Source organism: Alexandromys fortis, unplaced genomic scaffold (assembly GCF_014885135.2).
Source record: "Alexandromys fortis isolate MF-2015 unplaced genomic scaffold, M_Fortis_MF-2015_v1.1 scaffold_23, whole genome shotgun sequence".
NCBI classification, from domain to species: Eukaryota; Metazoa; Chordata; class Mammalia; order Rodentia; family Cricetidae; genus Alexandromys; species Alexandromys fortis.
Genome location: NW_026067907.1, coordinates 11,039,969 through 11,059,449, shown reverse-complemented (window position 1 = coordinate 11,059,449; position 19,481 = coordinate 11,039,969). Strand labels below are relative to the sequence as shown.

Here is a 19,481-nt window from a genome sequence, read left to right as displayed (position 1 = left end):
TATGCTGTGGGTCAAAGCCACACATTACACTGTTCTGTTTATGGGCATCGGTCGCGTTAACCAGTCCACGCAAAGGCTGGTACACGAGTCTCATTGTAGAATCCTTGATGTCATATTCTTCCATTGAGACTGGTTTCTCCCTTCTTTTTATTGCTTTGGCAGCCACAAAAGCCGACGGATTTGCACTGTACTTCCTTGGAGAGTGCAATAATGTAAGTATCTATATTTAGATCTCGGTGCTCTAGATAAGAAATCCTCATGAGTGCTCTGAGAATCTGCTGTCCTGCAAACAGCGGGCATGTCGTCATGACCCCTCCAGGCTCACTTGTGCTTGGCTTGCACGTACAGCTACCGCCTGTCCGGAACGGCCCAGCAGCGGACAGGCCTAACGTGTAATTGATTTGTATATTCTTGCTTTGGTTTATAGTACCTGTACCATGTGTGATATTTCTAGAATGCGTGTTTCCTATGAAAGTTACTTCAGTCCTGTGGGCAGCAATGCCACAGAGGAGGGGCTGCGTCCCTTCTGCCCTTCCTCTGCCTCAGAGTAAATAAGAAAAAATGGCTCACGTCGTATGAGTTTTCTAAGAGTTTGAAAGGTGAGTCTGTCCAAAGCACTGAGGTGGGGCAGCTAAGCCTGGGTCTGAGCCTCTCTGACTCCGTGGCTGTTCCTGGATTTCTGTTGGAGTACATGTGACAACCCGTGGTCATGTGCAGCACACATGCATGCAGATGCATTTTTCCAACCTCAGTATTGGGGCCTCGTTTGTTATGTCATCACAGCATTCTTAATGCTTCTTTTATAACAGTTCATTCAGAAGCTCATGAGGTAAATGTACGGCTTTTATGATTAGGCCGCACCAGTGAGACTTACGATGGGGGGTTGCAGTCTGATTCCCGCGCTCTTGAGTAACTGACTCTGTAGTGTTGATGTTATAGAGCATGTGATCAGGAAGGGATCTGCGATGTGTCAGTTGCTGTTCCTGTCCAGTGTAGCAATGCAGTGAGAGCGGTTGCATGCAGCCTTGGTTGGTTGGCTCCCCTCATAACCGGTCTTCTCTCTGTCCGTAGCCCTTGCTGGCCGTCTGATGTGACAGTTCACTAATATTTTACTAATGTGTCTCTCCCTGACATCAAAGTTCCTGTGGGCTGAGGACCTTTGTGAGCCATTGCCCCTCCCCTGCGTCTGTCGAAGGAATGGTCAGACAAGAGTGTTCAGGAAAGTTCATTGTGCAGACTTTAGTCAACTTTGAATGCTTGAAACTGTACTGCAGACTGGAGTGTTTACGATGGCTAAGCCATGAAAACAAATAGCTATGTTTTCCCTGCTCATTTAAAATTGTTTTTAAAAATTGTGGAGATAATCTTTTAATTTAAGATTAAAATCTTATTTTAACCTGCGTGTAAACATTTAGAAGGATCATGTCAGCGAGGTGTGCCGTGTGAACCCTCGCTGGCTAGCTGTGCCCAGCCGCCAAAGCCACACTTAGAACGTCACACTCACAAGTGACCCAAATGGGGACTCAGTGGGTCTTCTCTGTGCTAAAACTTGGATCTTGAATGTGGCGCCAGCTGTTCACCTGAACAAATGGGTCAGGCATTGATCCGAGCTGCCACTGATGCAGAGAGGACAGGAGAGCTACGTGTAAGTTCCCCCGAGGCTCCATGTGGCTGACGCGCAAGTCACGGGTGCCGACTTAACTGGAGTTAGATTCTCAAGCTCCTCTAGTCAGTCACGTGGCTGTTGTTGACTTTTATGATTGCCTTCTCAGAGATGACTTGGAAAAGATGTCTAGTGTGCAGCCCTCTCCGCGTTACTCTGAATGCCTTCACCCTCAGTCTCTCCCACCTTGCTAAGTGCTGGTCTCGGACCCTCCCAGCCTCCGGTAGGATGGGCTCACACACACATGCTCTCAGGGGCAGACTTTTCACACTCCTCTTCCTTTACATCACAGCGACTTGCACTGGGAGGCTCGCGCATTTAGGCTTCAACTGGTACCCAAGAAGAAGGCGACCGCGAGGTTTTATTACCTGCCGGGAAATGACCTTCTCAGTCCTCCATGTGGTTCTTTCCTTTTTCTTGTCTTCTCTCCTTGATCGCTCCAGTGCTGACACACTTGCTCACCTGTTTCATGTGCCCCCACTTATCCAGAACAAGATACTTCTGTATCTATTCTTCTTCCAGCTGGTTTGGACCTGCTGTGGAAGCTATTTTCCTGTGCTCTCCACTGAGAGTCGGGCCCCTCTCTCCCTGCGCCCCTCTCTCCCTGTGCCGTCCGGGTGAGCTACCCATCACAGTGAGGTGGACAGAGTCTCACACATCCTGCTGCAACACTGTTATCTCAGAGGAGTCCCCCCCCTTTCAGGACTAATTTCAAGGCCATTTTATCTTCTTGTTTTCCTGTCCTGTTGGCCTATGATGGCAGAGCTGTGGCCCACCCTTGCATTTTTGGCAGGGGGTGCTGGTGGGTGCCCCAGGAGAACTGCTTTGCTTACAGTTTTCTTAAGAGGCTCACACATTTAGGCTTTAGTTGGTACCTGAGAAAAAGACCACAGTGGGGTTTTATTACCTCCTAGCATTCCTTAATTACTTCATGTTAGGTTTCTAGGGGACTTTATTATTATTATTATTCTCAGCCCAGTGAGACATGTATGTATATAGGCTGGAGAGATGGCTTTCTGGTTAAGAACCATTCCTGTTCTCCTAGAAAACTTGAGTTCCATTCCCAGCACCTACACTGGGTGGCTTGCAACTACCTGTTATTCTAGCTGCATGAGATTTGATGCCTTTTCTGGCCTCTGCAGGCATGCATGCACATACACAAACACTCATGTAGAAAATATACATGAGTAAGAAATCATTAAGAATACACTTTTTCCAGCTTCTCTAAATTTTTAAAACTTTTTTTTTCAAGAGTGTGTAACTCTTCAATCTGATCTCGCTTAGAAGCTGCCTTCCACGGGGAAGTTCTGCGTGGCAGCAGCAGTGGCTGCTGCACCTGCTGCACCTGCTGCTGCTGAGCTCATGCGTTCTTTTTGTTCATGAGGCATGGAGCATTGCACATGAGGATTTTTTTAATTTTAAAAACAAAGTTTATTCTCTGTTTGAGAATTTCATAGATACATATAATGCATTTTGATTGACTCCACCCCCTTTGCCTTCCCCTCCAGTTTCTTCTCTGCCCTTCTCTGCACCATTCCTTCCCACCTTGGTGGGCTCTTTACTTAAACCCACTGGTCTGTAGGTTTGTACGTGTACTAATCAGCTGGAGCATGGGCAGACACTCGATCTGCCACAATCCTTCAGCTATCAGTGGATCCTCAGCTTGTGTATGGGCTTCAGGAGCCTCTTCCCTACGCATGCTTTGATTTTTGTTGGCTTGATCTCAGGCAGGTCTTATGCACACAGCAATAGTTTCTGTGAGTTTGTGTGTACAAGGTACACATCCAGCTGGTTTTTTTCTGTAGATATCTGCTACCTCCAACTCTTACGAACTTTCTGTGTCCCCAGCCCTGCTTCCACAGTGATCCCTAAATCTTAGGGTGGGGTTAAGGGGTATGATACAGCTGTTTCATTTAGTGTTGAGAGTTCCCAGTCTCTTACTTTCAGCATACCAACAAATTGTAGGCCTCTGTATTAATTGGTCTCTATTATACAAAGAACCTTATTTGATGAGGGTTAATATATACACTAATATCGCAGTTTAAAGATAAGCACTAGGGAGACCGTATTGCACGTCCATTCAGTGAAGTAATCCTATCAGGTTCCCCTAGGGCCTGGCCAGTCTTCATTTTTATGGCCAAACAACAGCACCAGACATGACTGTGGAATGTGTGTTAAATCCAATCAGAAAATGGTTGGGTACCCCATTCATGCCGCTATTGCACCAGTGAGCAGACATTGCCAGGGCTACTGTTAGTGTATTCCCAGGGTTTACACTTAGATAAGAGAGTTGATTGTTTTTCTCCCCTGCTAGAATGCATGGCATTTTCTAGCACTATGAAAGGTAGCCAGTATGGATGAGGCTTCGAGGTTAAGGCCAGCAAGATTTCTGCATGTGCTGACACAAGCATGTGGTGTTTTCAGCAGTTGGGTCTTATGATCCAGTTCTGGAGGATAACCAACGCATTGGCAGTAGCCTGTAATGTTTGAGGGTCCAGCGCCCCGCTGGCCACCAATTCCAGAGGATCTCACTTGTTCCTGGTACTGACTTTTTTTTTTGAATCAATGCATCTGAGCTTCCACATTAACAGGCTAAGGACAGAAACCACACGAGCATATTATTAGATGCAAAAGAGGCCTTGCCTTTGACAAAACCCGGCACCCTTTCAGGATGAAAGTCTTGGAGAAGCTAGGGATAAAAAAAATCGGGAAAACTCTAACAAGCAAGTGCAAGATTTGCATGATAAAAACTTTAAGACCTAAGAAAGAAATTGAAGAAGACATCAGCAGATGGCAAGATCTCCCATGCTTATGGGTCAGCAGGATTAGTATAGTACACATGGCTGTCCTAGCAAAAGAAACCTACAGCTTCAGGGCAACCCCCATCAATATCCCAACACAGTTCTTCACCGACCTCGAAAGCACAGTTTTCAGATCTCTATGGAAACACAAACGACCCAAGTTAGCCTATGCAGTCCTGAATTCTAGGCCCGCTGGGCTTGTTTCCAGCCCAGATGTCACGTTTTACTACAGACCTGCAATAATGGGAACAACTCTTTATTGGCATAAAGCAGAGTTGTGGATTTATAGAATGGAATCAGGGACTCATATGCGGACCCGTATACTCCAGCAGCTACCCGATCTTTGTCAAAGAGACAACCTGTGCGCGCTGGAGAAAAGACACAGCTTCAACAAATGGTACTGGCCAAACTGGATGGCTACACGTAGAACAAGCAGATCCTGCTCTTTCACCCTACGCACAGCTGAACTCTAAGTGGAGCATCAGCCTCCCCTTCTTCCTTTCCCCCACAAGGACTTGCTTGGTGGGCAGGCTGGTCTAGCGCTCACAGCGTCTTGTCTTCCCACTTAGCCCGTGCTCCTCCTGCCTCAGCTTCCCGTGTGCTGGAATTAGAGGTGGGCCTCACCATTGAGGACAGAGTCTTTCTAAGACAAAATAAACTTCAAAACAAAAATTACCCATTTCAATCACAGAATTATAAAAAATCAACCGGAACAGACTTCTACGGAGACCTTAGCTGCTCAGCAGACACCAAGGGTTAGATAAGGTGGGACAAGGCACACACCCCTGCGCCTGGGAAGCTTTACTTTCCGTCTTTATAGACGGGCCAGTAGAGACGGCTTCTTTCTAAAATGGGCACCAACGAGAAGTATAATTTGTGAGTGGAATTCGGTTCTGCTAACCAAATTTGACGTCCAGGTATTTCTTGCCAGAGGAAGCAAACGAAGCAGAGAAAGTGAAGCAGAAGATAGAAGCCAACAAAAACTAAGACCAAATGTACCACGTGGTTGGAATCCTATGTATTGCCTAACCGCCGTAAAGCTACCTAGGCCGCCAAGTCATGCCAGCTCTTAAGGCGAGGAACAACCTGAACTTGCTGAGTCAAGTCGTGTGAAAGCCAAAACAGAACCGGTGTCTTCTCAGGAAAAGAGCAGAGACCCGGCACCACAGCCCAGGAGCGCTTCACTGGAGATGGTCAGCCAGGGAGAGAAGTTCTTATTCCGAAGGAGGCATCTGCAGCTATGCTGGAGCTGTAACAAAAGTTTATACACTGGATACTTAGTGCGTTGCAGTTTGTAAGGGGAGCAGTCTGCCCCCCACAGTTGTTGACAGCAGAGGCAGCTTGCGGAGGTGAGTGACATCACGCCAAGCTCTTGCTAAGTACCAGAGAACTGGGCTACTGTGTCGGGCTTGTGAAGATCTCCTCTTTAGAGAAAACACACTTACAAGCCCTGAGTCAGGTGCCTAAGCTGTGACCTTTTCAGGAAGAGCCCCCCAGGCCCTTCTACCCAATGCAGTCTCTGGTAAGAAGATAGATTGTTGCCTTGAAACTACTTAATCTATTATTGTTATCATTATTATAATCATTATTAAATTTTACTCTAAAGCAATGAAGGGTATAATTCATAGAATGCTGCTTCTTGGGTACAAATTGGGGGGGAAATGGAAAAGCAGGGAAACCCAGTGTGTATGTTAGGACATAAAGCCACAGCCTGAAACTGGTGCCTTTCTTATATTTAGCACCTAGTAGTTTACTCTCATTGTGATGTTTTTCATTCAACTGTGGAGTAAATTCTAACCAGCATTAAAAAGCGCCTTTGCCTTCCCTGTTAGAAATTCCTGGGACCTTGGTTCCTGCTTCCATTCAGCCGCCTCCATCTAAATTTGCTTCCTAGCACTGCCGTCTAGTGGCTCAAATGGAGAATAGCACAAAAGCCTGGGTTTTGTCTTGTCCCTAGTGAGTTTTTCCTTTGGTTTTGTTTTTAAGTTTCACCTCCTATTTAATTTTTAAAAGTCCTTAAAATTTAGCTTGCTAAGAGCGAGACCGAGAAGATCAACATTAAAATGAAATTTCATGAATGAAGTGATCTTTGAATTATTTGTTTCAGAAAATGTCTGGTGTGTATATTTACCCCAAACAGTCTGGGTGGTGGATATCAATAAGACAGATTTCCCTACTTCATTTAAATGGTATTGTGTTTTTGTAGATTGTATTAATTTATAATTATTCCATTAATTATATTTGTCTATTCACTTGTACATTTCTATAGATTTATTTCTCCAATACACACACACACACACACACACACATATGTAATTTTCACGTTTTTATCCCTTCATTGAGCCCAGCGTCTTGGTACCAATCTTATCCAGTTTAGACTATCTATCTACATTTATATTTATATCTGCTTTCATCTCACAAATGCTGGCAGGCTCAGGATGTTGCTCTAACTGAAGAGCTAGTTCTCTGCTCGCCCCTTGCTCCCTGGCACAGCCTCGTGCTGGTGGGCAGTGAGTCAGTTGCCCTGGGAAACATGGAGGAGGTTGAGGCTCCGCTCCGAGTGTCGGGCCTTGTGTTTAGATCTCTAACCTCTGAAGTGTTCTTGTGCTACTAAGTTGTTTATACAAACTCAGTGTAGGGATTGATTTTGGAGAGTCCAGCACTAGGTGTCACAGGAGAGTAGCTGTGACTATGTAAGGAGTATTGATAGTGCATAAAATACTGCCTGGTGGTATTCATCTGTGCAGAAAATGAAGGTAGTATTTTACTATCTTCTTTCCCCTGAGAAAGGGTTTCTCTGTGTTCCTGGCTTTTCTAGAACTTGCTCTATAGACCAGGCTAGCCTTGAACTCGTAGCGATCCACCAGCCTCTGCCTCCCTGAGTGCTCGGATCAAAGGTGTGCACCACCACCACCCAGCTGGATTTTGCTGTCTTAAAGTGCAAATAACCTAGTCACAGCCTTAGCTCAAAACTTTTATTGATCTTGAAAAATAAAACTTCCCTTTCCCCTGCCGATGTCTTTAGTCCTTGTTCCACCCTGTCATTTGTTTATTGATTCAGTTCAGCAGACTCATCGGGAAGAATCCTTAGTCTATTTCATAAAGAATTACTATCTTTAAATACCAAGAACTATGGCAAGAGTCACTTGGCCATGTCACACGTGGAACACATAAGCGCAGGCCTTTCTTCTGGCCTGTTTCTGTGGAGTACAGAATTTAGTGGGGCTTCCCCACACTGGGCTGTGTAAAGCTCAGCCCTGCCTAGAAGTTCTACCTCTGCCTTTCCCCCACCCCTACCCCCGAGATAGGGTTTCTCTTTGTATAACAGCCCTGGTAGCCTGAAACCTGCTCTACAGACCAGGCTGGCTTCAAACTCACAGAGACCTGCCTCTGCCTCTCGAGTGCTGGGATTAAGTGTCCGCCACCATCACCTGGCCTGTGGAATTTATTTAATGACATTTTTGTTTGTTTGTAATAGCAGCTCTCTATACTTCATTCAATTTGTAAAAATCATGAAGATTGTACTACCGTCCCCAGAGAGGTCATTCCATCAATGACTGACCCATAGTCAGAAACGAAGGGCGCTATTGAACAGGTGGTGTGTGTTGAGTTAAAAAGAAGGATGGAGAGTCAGTGAGGTGGCTCAGAGGGTCAGAACTTCTGCCGCCAAGGCTAAAGTCCTGAGTTCAACGTCAAGGCCTACACACAGGCACGAGGGGAGAACTCTCTCCCACGGGTTTGTCCAGTGTCTTCCACATACAACCAGGATACAGTCCTCAACAGTCACACATAGGATAAATAAAGAAATCCAGGAAAAACTACAAAGAGAGAAAAGAGCTGGGGGACCCTCACACAGAGGAGAGGAGTCAGCCATGAAGATGGTCTCTGGGCTTCTGTCCTGAGCTGGTGGCCTGCATCCCTCTGTCCTGAGCCAGGCTGTGCCCCTCTGTCCTGAGTCAGCCTGCACCCCTCTGTCCTGAGTCAGCCTGCACCCCTCTGCCCTGAGCCGGTGGCCTGCATCCCTCTGTCCTGAGTCAGCCTCCACCCCTCTGTCCTGAGCCAGTGGCTTGCATCCCTCTCTCCTGAGCCGGTGGCCTGTGCCTTCTGTCCTGAATTGGCCTGTGTCCCTCTGTTCTGAGCCCGTGGCCTGCATCCCTCTGTTCTGAGCTGGTCTGCCCCTCTGTCCTGAGCTCTTGGTTTTCTTATATTGCAGTATTTTCATGATTTTGATAGGAATATTTCTATGTATATAGTGTATGAAATCACAAACTTGTTGGTAAAGCCAGTATATTCCCCACTGTAAAGGATTATTCTTCCGTAATTATCCCCATGGAGTTTTCAAATTTTAGCAATTATGTGAACATTCCATAGCCTTCTCTTTTGAGCAAGCCCATCTATGGGATGGCTTTCCATGGGCACAGCTTGCCTGAACCTTTTACATCATATACACACCCTCTACCCATGACTGCCCGGGAGTGTGGGGATGTGCAAGATCTGTGAGGTCAGGACTTTGCAATGAAGGCTTAATTAAGGATGTGATCCAGGGGCTAATTGTCAAGCCTCACAAAAAAAAAATCTGTGCATTGTCTGTCTTTGGAGCGAACGACTACAACCTAAAACAAGAGAAAACGTAAAGCTTCCTTTGGACGTTTGCTCTAGAACATCCTTTCTGTTAGACCCTTCGTGGCTCATTCTTTGTCCAATCACGGAGTTAAACCCAAGTTCCTCTCTTGCTGCCGTCTTTGATGGGGGAAAGTCGGATGCCCAGAGCCTGGCTCCTCACTGCCATCCGAAGTGTGAAAAGTTGCTGCCTGTTCTTGTTTTTCTTCTTGCTAAATACACTATGGTCTTTGTTTTTCTCTTGCGATCGTCTCTTTCTCCTCTCCTCCCATCATGCTCTGCTCCTGTGTCTGGAGAGAGGACTACTGACTGTCAGTAACCCCTAGTGCCATGACAGCCTCCTTCCTTCAATGCCATGCGTTAGAGCAGATAGTAGAATTCTCCTAAGTTTAAATGCAGGGGCACCTCCGGGGTGAGCACTTCCCTGTGAATTCTTGGCCAGGGAGGACCCTAAGCAAGACAGTTGGTGGCTACTATTGTTGGTTTCCACCAGCACTAAATGGTGTGACAACCATAAGACACAGATAAATCAGGCAGGAACTGAGCTGGAAGTGTCCTCCCTGCTGGCTGACCCTCACCGGCCCAGAAGGTACCATGCAGGCTGTGGGAAGAGCAGAAGAGTCCTCGGCAGCCTCACTCACCTGCTGGGGTCCTGGGCCAGGCCAGGAAGCTGCTGTTGCTGTTGCTGTTGCTGTTGCTGTTGCTGTTTTGCTCCATGCATGTGAAGTTCCCACCAAATGGCCGTCTACAAGCTGTCAATTCAGCGCCCCCTTTCTCTTTGGTCAGAGAAACTTCTCTTCAGTGAACAGAGCCTCAGAACTGGTTCACGTGTAGTGAAGAGGATCCAGGGCGGAGATCCAGGAGCACTGGGAAGCTCCAGGACTGCATCGAATTAACATATGCTAGAGTTTTTTAAGTAGCTCTGATTCTAGCCTTTAAAAAAAATAGGATGAGCCATTATTTATCTTCTAATCCGTTCTCATCTCTGAGTGTGCTCTTGTACTCAAGCATACGGGGCGGCACCCTCTCAAAAGAACTGTTTGAATATCTCTTCCACATGCACTCTGTTGGGTAGCAGATATTCCTGAAGCTCAGGTCTCTTTCTCGGTGCTGGGGGACACAAGTCTTGAATGTAACTCCTGGCCCTGTTTTTTTTTTTTTTACTTGAGTTTTTTTTTTAATTAATTTATTTATTTATTAAAGATTTCTGTCTCTTTCCCACCGCCGCCTCCCCTTTCCCTCCCCCTCCCCCAATCAAGTCCCCCTCCCTCGTCAGCCCAAAAAGCAATCAGGGTTCTCTGCCCTGTGGGAAGTCCAAGGACCACCCACCTCCATCCAGGTCTAGTAAGGTAAACCTGGCCCTGTTTTTTGTTTGTTTGTTTTGTTTTGTATTTTGAGACAGGGTTTCTCTGTAGCTTTGGAACCTGTCCTGGAACTAGCTCTAGTAGACCAGGCTAGCCTCGAGCTCAGAAATCTGCCTGCTTCTGCTTCTAGAGTGCTGGAATTAAAGGCGTGCACCACCACCACCAGGCCCTGTTATTTTTAAACTGCCAGAGTTAGGACAGCTCTCAGCTCTGCTCTTCTCTTCCATCTCTTCTCCCCTCCCCTTCCCCCCTTTTTTTGTCCGCCCCCTTTCTTCCCCTCCCTCCCACTCTCCTTTCCTGTTGGCTTAATCAAGAATCTTAAACTTGTAGAAGTCTTTGTCCTGTGAGTAGAAGGCAGCTCTGAGGAGGAAAGTTGAAAGCTTGGAAAGCAAGTGTCTGTGGATAAGTCATTAGTGGAGCTCAGTCTCCAGATAGAAAGAGCTTCCTCAGTCAGTGCAGCACTGACCACGACAGGGTAGGCGATGTGGGCCAGCTGACACGGCTGCTTTATCTGTAAGGTGGAAGTAAGGTGTTCAAGAGTTTCCCAGAACTCACAGCAAAGTTCCATATGGGTGGATAGCCATGTTACAGCTTCGATGATTAGAATATGATTTAAACATCTTATTAAGTGGAAAATAATTTAGAACATGGCTAGATTTGTCAAAATGATTGATTCTAATATTCTTGGGGGTGGATTTGCCAAAAATCTTTACCCAGAGTCACTCCAATGAGAGGAGATCTTTTAGGAGTAGCCATGCCTCTGCAGTGAGGACAGGGCCTTCTTAATTCATGGTACCCCGAATCTGCAGTCCCATCTCGAGCCGCGTGAGTGATAGGGTCTCAGAGCAGTGTTCTGAGATGGTGGGAAGGCAGTGACCACCACTCGGCCCCGGCCTTCGCATGGATTGGTTGGCATGGTAGAGCCGAGGGTCTCGTAGCAAGATCTTCATGCCACGCCATGTCTCGTTGCCAAGAGGAGGCTAACGTGAGCGTTTCTGTGCCTGTAATGTTTGTGAATTCTGATGCCAAATGTGCGTTCCATGTGAAGCGGGAATGAAACTTGGCTTTAGGTTCCCTGTCTGCTCCCCGTGAAAGCTTGCGTCACCCGCGTCTTTTCCTGTGCCTGGCTCCCAGACTTTGTGGGACCTAATTAGGTAACACTCTGCCTCTGCTCTGGAGCCTTGTAGATACTGGGCAAAGGCAGGGATCATCACCTAAATCGTCATCTTTTCTTCTTCCTAGAGTCTGTGTGTGTTCACACCACCCGGAATGAAAGAAGGTCAGCCCCGGCTTATCCCTGCCGGACCCATCACCCAGGGCACCACCATCTCTGCTTATGTGGCCAAGTCCAGGAAAACGCTGCTTGTGGAGGACATCCTTGGGGTAGGGCGCTTCGACTCTCATGATCTCAGGGTTTAATTGAAAAGAGGATACATTATTTTGATCTTAGTTAATTTGTTTCGAAATGAACTATAAATGCGTTAAAAGAAGATGCAGACCAATGAACGAATTTGCTCATAGTTTAGCTTTTATGTTCAGAAAAATCACACCAGTTGTGCTTGCTGTGAGATGGCGCTCTTATTTCAGCACACACCACCATGGCTAACCAGAGTAAGACGTCAATAGCTATGCAAATAGCCAGCACCTGCCTGGTGTGTCATGTTAACGCTGCTGCGGGACCGACTGTCCCGCGTGAAGGGTGTCCTGCAGTGGCCAGTTCTCAGGAGTCTAAGGTTGGCCATTCTGTTGAGGCGGGCTTGTAGGCTTCTGGGTAGTAAAAGACAGAAGCCAGCTGGCTGCAAGTCAGGTGTGGCTCCTCTCTAGCCACCTCAACTCTGCTGGTTTTTCTCACTTCCCACCTGTGAGGCCAGCATGGCAGAGTCTGATGTCAGGTCTCCAACCACTGTTGGCATCTCATTCCCTGCCTTCCCACCAGTCAGAGTAGCAATCACAGTAGCAGGCATGCACCCTTCCTGAGCTTCCTCAGTGACAGAGGGTACGAGCAAAGATGTGGCTGCCAAGAGAGATGACAGACAGATCCTCGGTGCAGTCTCTCAAGTGTGTTCAGGCAGGTGTCTGATGAATGTCACTGCAGGGGGTGCAGGCTTCATAGGTGACAAATACACGCAGTAACACAGGCAGAAGGAGCTTGTTCTGTGAAATGGTTTAACCGGAGACTTGGAACTTGGCTTCTGTTTTTTTTTTTTTTTTCTGTCAATGATTTACCTAGAATGAATTAACTGTTGCTTTATTGAAGAAGAAAGAAAGAAGGGGTCTAAAGTGGGGGGTGGGGGAGGCAGGAAGAGTCATCTGAAAATGCTCTGTCCTGGGTGCAGCTGTTCAAAGACTGGAAGCCACATGAACACATTCATGTCTCTCTTGATTCAGGAAGGGTTTTCTGGGTTCTGTTTGCTTCCCACAGATGGTAGAATCCAAGTGTATAGAATTGCTGTCTTGATAGTAATCATTTTCTTTGCCCTATGCTGGCCTGTAGAAATTTTAGCTAAGATAGAATATTATTAAGTCAAACCCACTTTCATTGTAATGATAACTGGTTGATCATGGATGACTTGAACGCATACTTTGGGCTCTGGAAGTTCAACTCAGATGAAATAGTCAGCATGACCTTAAACACGGAAGGGAAGGCATGTTTGTGTACACATGTGTAAACATGGTGTTTGCCTGTGCATACACCTGCAAAGCCTGGGGTGGCTCTGGCAGAGCAGGTGAGGGGACCAGTGCCAGACTTGGCGGTAGCCCTTCTTACTCTCACATGAACTGACAGCCGCTGTTCACGCTTACCGCGTGTACACGCAAAGCTAGGATGCTCAGGTCCGAGTCTTCTCTTCTTTGACTTTCAGGATGAGCGGTTTCCAAGAGGCACAGGTCTGGAATCAGGAACTCGAATCCAGTCTGTTCTTTGCTTGCCCATCGTCACTGCCATTGGAGACTTGATCGGCATTCTTGAGCTGTACAGGCACTGGGGCAAGGAGGCCTTCTGTCTCAGTCACCAGGAGGTGAGGCTCAAACACTACCCCTGGGCTGGAGAGGTGGCCCAGGGCTTCAGAGCACGTGCTCTTCTCACAGAGGACTGGGTTCATTTCCCAGCACCCAAATGATGGCTCACAACCATCTGTAACTCCAGCCAGGGGCTTCGACACCCTCTTCTGGCAAGCACACATGTGGCATGCAGACCCAAAAAAAAAAAACCCTGTATTTTGCGTTAAAATGTACATTTAAAAAACAGTTTAAAAATGTCTTTTGGCCTCCTGCCCTCACTGGTGACACCCGCCAGTGCTAAGTGCATGCATGAATGGATGTGCCTATGTGAATGGATGTGCATACATGAATGAATGTGCATGCCTGAATGGATGTGCATACGTGGTGCATACGTAAATGGATGTGCATACGTGAATGGATGTGCATGCGTGATAGATGTGCATACATGAATGGATGTGCATGCGTGATGGATGTGCATACGTGAATGGATGTGCATACGTGAATGGATGTGTATGTGTGATGAATGTGCATGCGTGAATGGATGTGCATGCCTGAATAGATGTGCATGCATGAATGGATGCGCATATGTGATGGATGCGCATGTGTGATGGATGTGCATGCGTGATGGATGTGCACACGTGAATGGATGTGCATATGTGAATGGATGTGCATACGTGAATGGATGTGCATACGTGAATGGATGTGCACACGTGAATGGATGTGCATATGTGAATGGATGTGCATGCGTGAATGGATGTACATGCGTGAATGGATGTGCATACATGATGGATGTGCATATGTGGTGCATACGTGAATAGTTGTGCATATGTGAATAAATAGGGAAGTCACTGTTTGCCTGACTGTGTTTGGCTGCAAACAGTAGCGTATTCTTAAAAACCTGTTTTCTTGAGCAGCCGTTTTTAGAGGAGACTGGCTAAATTAGAAATACACTCTTTTTTTTTTCTATATAAAAACATCTTAACCAAAAATGTGCTTCGGCGAATATGAAGCCAAGCGCAGGGTGGCATCCTGGCTGTCTGTGTCTTCCTGAATGTGTCCTCTTCCTCGGTTATGTGCACATGCCATGTTCCGGTTGCAGTTGGCTCACACACACTAAACACACACAGCATCACCACCATGTGCCTCTCCTATGGCAGATAGACCAGGCCCCTGCAAGTGGTCTGGCTTCACCCACTTCCTGAATGGCCAATCCCTTGTTTCCAGGGATGTCCTATGCAAAGAAGTCTTGCCTTCCTGTGGGTGGAGTCCGGGCCCTGTCACCTCATAGCAGCTTCCCCGAGTGCCTGTGCATAGGACCTGTGTCCTTCCTTCTGTCCTGCTGTGTGCTTCCACAGCTCCCATGATGGTTCTTTCCACTAGACAGGACACTTGTGTCCTGGTTCCTCCTTTGTCTGTAGCACCTAGATAGAGCTAGTACCTGTGCCCAGGAAGGACGTGCAGACAGTAGTAGAAGTGGATTCTGTGCTTGAGGCAGGGTGGGGGTGGGGTGAGGTGGGGAGTGGGTAGGTTCGGTGGACAGTGCAAGGATCCGAGGGGGTGCCCTAACACCCCTTTATAAAAACCAGGTGTGGCAGTGTGTGTGTGTCTGTAGTCAGTCCTGGGGAGCAGAGATGGGATGTGTGTGTGTGTGTAGTCAGTCCTGGGGAGCAGAGATGGGATGTGTGTGTGTCTGTAGTCAGTCCTGGGGAGCAGAGATGGGAGGGTCCGTGGACCTCTGTCCTGCCAGTGCAGCCCAATTGCTGCTCTCTGGACTGGTGCGATCTTCCTCAATGGAGGTAGATGTTTCTGCGGTTTCTCTCTGGCCTTCACACATGTGCGTGCATTTGCGCACATATGAGACACATGGAAATAAAAATGGAAACATGGAATATAGCCTTCAGTCCTCGGATGCATAGAGTATACATAGGCGCAGTATTCTGCCCTCTTAGGGACACCACACAGGCTTAAAGAGGCAATTAGAGGTATTCCAATTAAATTTTTGTCACCCAGAAAATATTATTTAATATTAAAAGAAGATAATGTAGCCAACTGAGATGGCTGGGCAGGTAATGGCTTGCTGCGGAAACCCGATGGCCTGTGATCAAGTTTGTCTGACATGCGCATATGTGTGTTTTTTAGGTCGCAACTGCCAATCTTGCTTGGGCTTCCGTAGCAATACACCAGGTGCAGGTAAGTCTAGGGGCGTTCTCACAAGGGCATCCCAAGGCAGCAGTAGTGGAGGCTAGAGTTGAGGCCAGTAAGCGATCCCCAGCTTTGCTTTGGGATGTAATATTTTATATCTGAACAATGTCATCTATGTAACCCTTATGCTCATTTGTAAGTCATCGTAAATCTCTTGGTGCAGGAACATATGTGTTGTTCTTTACATGACAAGAAGAGAAGGGTAATTTCAGGGTGATGGCAGGAGTGGCAGGGTCTCCTGGGGCCACAGAGTGTGTTGGGCACTTCCCGGATTTGGAGGTGGAAGCGGGTGTGTAACTCATGAGGGTGAAGAGTGTCTGGGCTGCTCACAGCTCCTTGCCTCGGTGAGAGAGTGTGTGTCCCAGGTGGGAGAGCTGTGCAGCCATGATGTGAGAGGACAAACCCGCTGAACAGGGGTTAGCATGTAGCGTTTTTCAAGAAGTAAGACCGACAGCGATTATGTAAACGGCACTCGGGGGTCTGCTCCTAAGTCATCAGAGCTCCCGGATGACTAGAAACTGTTGTCTGTGTGGCAGGTGTGCAGAGGTCTCGCCAAACAGACCGAACTGAATGACTTCCTGCTCGATGTATCAAAGTAAGTGTTGTACCTGACCTTGGGGGCGGTGGTGTGAAGCACAGGTCCCCAAGGTGACATTGTCATCTGCTGCACAAGGCATGCAAACATTCAGGGGAGAGTTCTTTGTCACTTCGTGGATTACAGAATTGCATCTTTGTCTGTGTATGTGGTGATCTTAGTCTGACATTTATTCTGGAAGCAGAAGATGCTGCTCCTGATTTCTCTAACCTTTTCCAAGATGTGTTCTCTGGCATTTTCTAACAAGGTCACTCTGCACAGCATCGTTAACAATGCCATCGCATTTCTGCTGCCCCAGTTGTGATTATGAGAAAACATTCCGTTTCTCTGAAGCTTGACCTAGATCACCTCCTCGGGTCGGTAGTGAAAACTATTACAGATGTTTATTAAATTATAGGTTTGTGTTGACTTTGCATTCTACAGGGGGGGACCTTCTGTCTACACAGCCTACCTCATTAATAACAAAGCCTTAAAGCTCAGGATATGGTCACCTGGGTCGTGTCCTCCTACCAGTTTAGTAACTTGGGGAGGCACCTACTCATCACTGGCCTCCAGCAGCACTGTGGCAGGTACTGGCTTCTCCTGCCCCCCCAGGCACTTCCTAAGTCCTCACTAGCACACTCCAGAGCCCTGAGGACTGCACAGGCTGGAGTTGCTGGCTCATTTGGGAGCTGCTCTCTGGGATCTGAAATTAGAGACATGTAGCTCTAGTGATTGCTCATTCAACTCTATGAACCCTGTCAAGCGTGTTGGGGACCATGATGATGTTAACTTCAGAGCATACAGAAAGGGACGCTGAGCTTCTCTCTGATCAACACATTTGCACATTTTGGAAGTGTCCCAAAGTCAGCTGATTGCCCACGTGATATGTTATGACTTCCTGCCTTCTGCTCAGGTGGGAGACTCACTCACTCCAGTGTTGTCTTCTCCTAGGCATGAGCTCACAATACAGTGAAGTCCTCAGTTTCGTGGCTCTCAAGCGAAGGAGAGCATCTTCCATTACTGTATCATGGTATCACAGTACACATGTTAATTTCAGAGCACGGCTGAAATCCTCAAGAGCCAGCAAACCCATATCGAGTAGTTTTTAATATATTGTGTGATGGCTGGCTGTTGGAGGTTACATCTTAGTGGGTGTCTCACTGCCTCTACAACATACTCCTGTCATTGAACATGCATTTTACCTTAACAAAACAATTATAGGTCCTTGGGTTCCAACTGCTTGCATTATAGTATTTCTTCCCAGATTAGCTCTTCTGATTTCTCAGTGCAGTTTGACTTCTAATTTTATTTTTTTCAGCAGTCATGCACCTGAATCCAGTTCTACATAGTTTATATTACAGCCTTGCTCCCTCCTCTCTATTAAGCAATGATATAATTACTGGATGACTCCACTGTACTAAGCCAATGATAAAGCTTCGTTGATTGTTTTTAATAATTGTAACTGAAGGTTTCTCTCCCACCCACCAGTTCTCAAATAACAACTCTGAGGCTTAATATTAATTACAAACTGTTTGGTCAATGGCTCAGGCTTATTACTAACTAGCTTTTACATCTAAATTAACCCATTTCTGCTATTCTATATTTTACCATGAGGCTCGTCACTTGTCACCTCCCATCTTGCTACTCTAGCAGCTGCTGATGTCTCCCTGACTCCTCCTTTTTTCTCCCTTTATCCATGCTTGGATTTCCTGCCAGCTATTGGACAAATCAGCTTTTTGTTAACCAATGGTAATAAAACATCTTCACACCATACAGAGGGGTTATCCCACATCAGATAATATTATACGTATTCATTTATTTAAATGTGGAACCCATAAACTGTGTTGAGAGCTTCACATGTACCATGCTGTCTGTAAGATTGCTCATGGAACTTGTGTTTGTGTTTTTCAGGACGTACTTTGATAACATAGTTGCCATAGACTCTCTACTTGAACACATCATGGTAGGTGTTTTTGGTTTTGACTGTGATTTTCCTTCCACCCTTATGTTCTTGGTCTTTACTCTTGGTATGGCATTTTGTGTGTATTTGATGAATATGCTCTGTTAATCATCATGAGTTATGGCTCTTTGAGACTCTCTGTCTTTGTTCACCTTTGTTGAGAACTTGGAGAGGACCCTGGGACACCCTGGTTTAAACAGCAATACTTGGAGAAAGCTTGATTTTCCTTCCTGGTCTCCAAGGCACTTTCTGTATGAGTCAAAGTAGGGAGCCCCCTTGATGCTGATCCTAAAGTTCGGTCTCCTTAAATCAAGTCTCAGTGGCCCTCTCCCGGAAGTAGGTGTGCTGAGAACTGTTTCACAGCGATTCCAATGGCTGCATCGTCTGTGTCTTGAGATTTTTGCATTGGATCTTCTCCCACCCCACGGGCTCTCAGTGCAGCCTCTTCAGCATTGGCCATGCTCAGTCGTTCAATTTTCTGAGTTTTTCTCGATGTGTTCCCTCCTCCCTCCTCTGTTGGTCCCATGTGTTGACAGCGCTGTCCACGGTTTCTGTTTGGTGGCTGACTCTTCTGTGTTTGCTTCTGCCCTAGAATCTGCTTCCTTACTGAGTTTTCCCTCATGTTTGACGTACCTTTCACCCACTTTGTGAGCTATGTTGTCCAGCTCCCGAGTCACATCCCTTCATATGAGCCCTGCCTCTGGTCACCGGTGGTTCTAGAAGGCAGACCCTCAGATAGTTAATTAGTGTTTCAGTTACCCTGCTGTCTTGAGCCTGCACGCTGGGGAGTCGGGAGCCTGGGGAGCTCTTGTGGTGGTGGCTGGCTTTCTCATTTCCCTGTTTCCTCCAGGCTCCACTTCCCCGCTGTTTATTCTGCTGTGTCGTCTTCACTTGGGTGTAGTTCACCCACCACTGTTTAGCTAGCGGGAGGCTGACAGCAGTGACAGGAAGCCGCCTCGACAGAGCACTTGGTGACAACATGCTCTGCGGAAGTGTGGCCAAGGGCATTTCAGAGTGCAGGGCGTTAGCAGTGATGACTAGACAGAGAATGGGTTGAGGAAAGCGGAGGGAGTGGCTGTGAATGCGAGGGAAGTGTATAGGCGGGAAGAGTCGAAATAGCAGGGAATACTAGGATGGGTATGAGGAAGGAAACGTCTACAAAAGGTTACTTGGACACAAGCTGGAAGATGATGACAACACCTAAAACACAGAAATGTAAATAAACATTAGCAAACGAAAACGAGGGGGCAGTGAGACAGCTCAGTAGCTACAAAGCCTTGCTGATTTGGAGAGT

General features: G+C 46.9%; 1 protein-coding gene across 1 annotated transcript in view; it reads left to right on the top strand.

The window, feature by feature from the left end:
* The window catches only part of Pde10a (phosphodiesterase 10A), a 191,835-nt gene that overhangs the window by 130,114 nt on the left and 42,240 nt on the right, over positions 1–19,481 (top strand). Inside the window, exons 5-10 of the mRNA XM_050135729.1 lie at positions 163–212; positions 11,691–11,831; positions 13,310–13,465; positions 15,588–15,638; positions 16,187–16,245; positions 18,139–18,190. Coding sequence (XP_049991686.1) covers positions 163–212; positions 11,691–11,831; positions 13,310–13,465; positions 15,588–15,638; positions 16,187–16,245; positions 18,139–18,190 — 509 coding nt within the window. The remainder of the gene's footprint in view (positions 1–162; positions 213–11,690; positions 11,832–13,309; positions 13,466–15,587; positions 15,639–16,186; positions 16,246–18,138; positions 18,191–19,481) is intronic.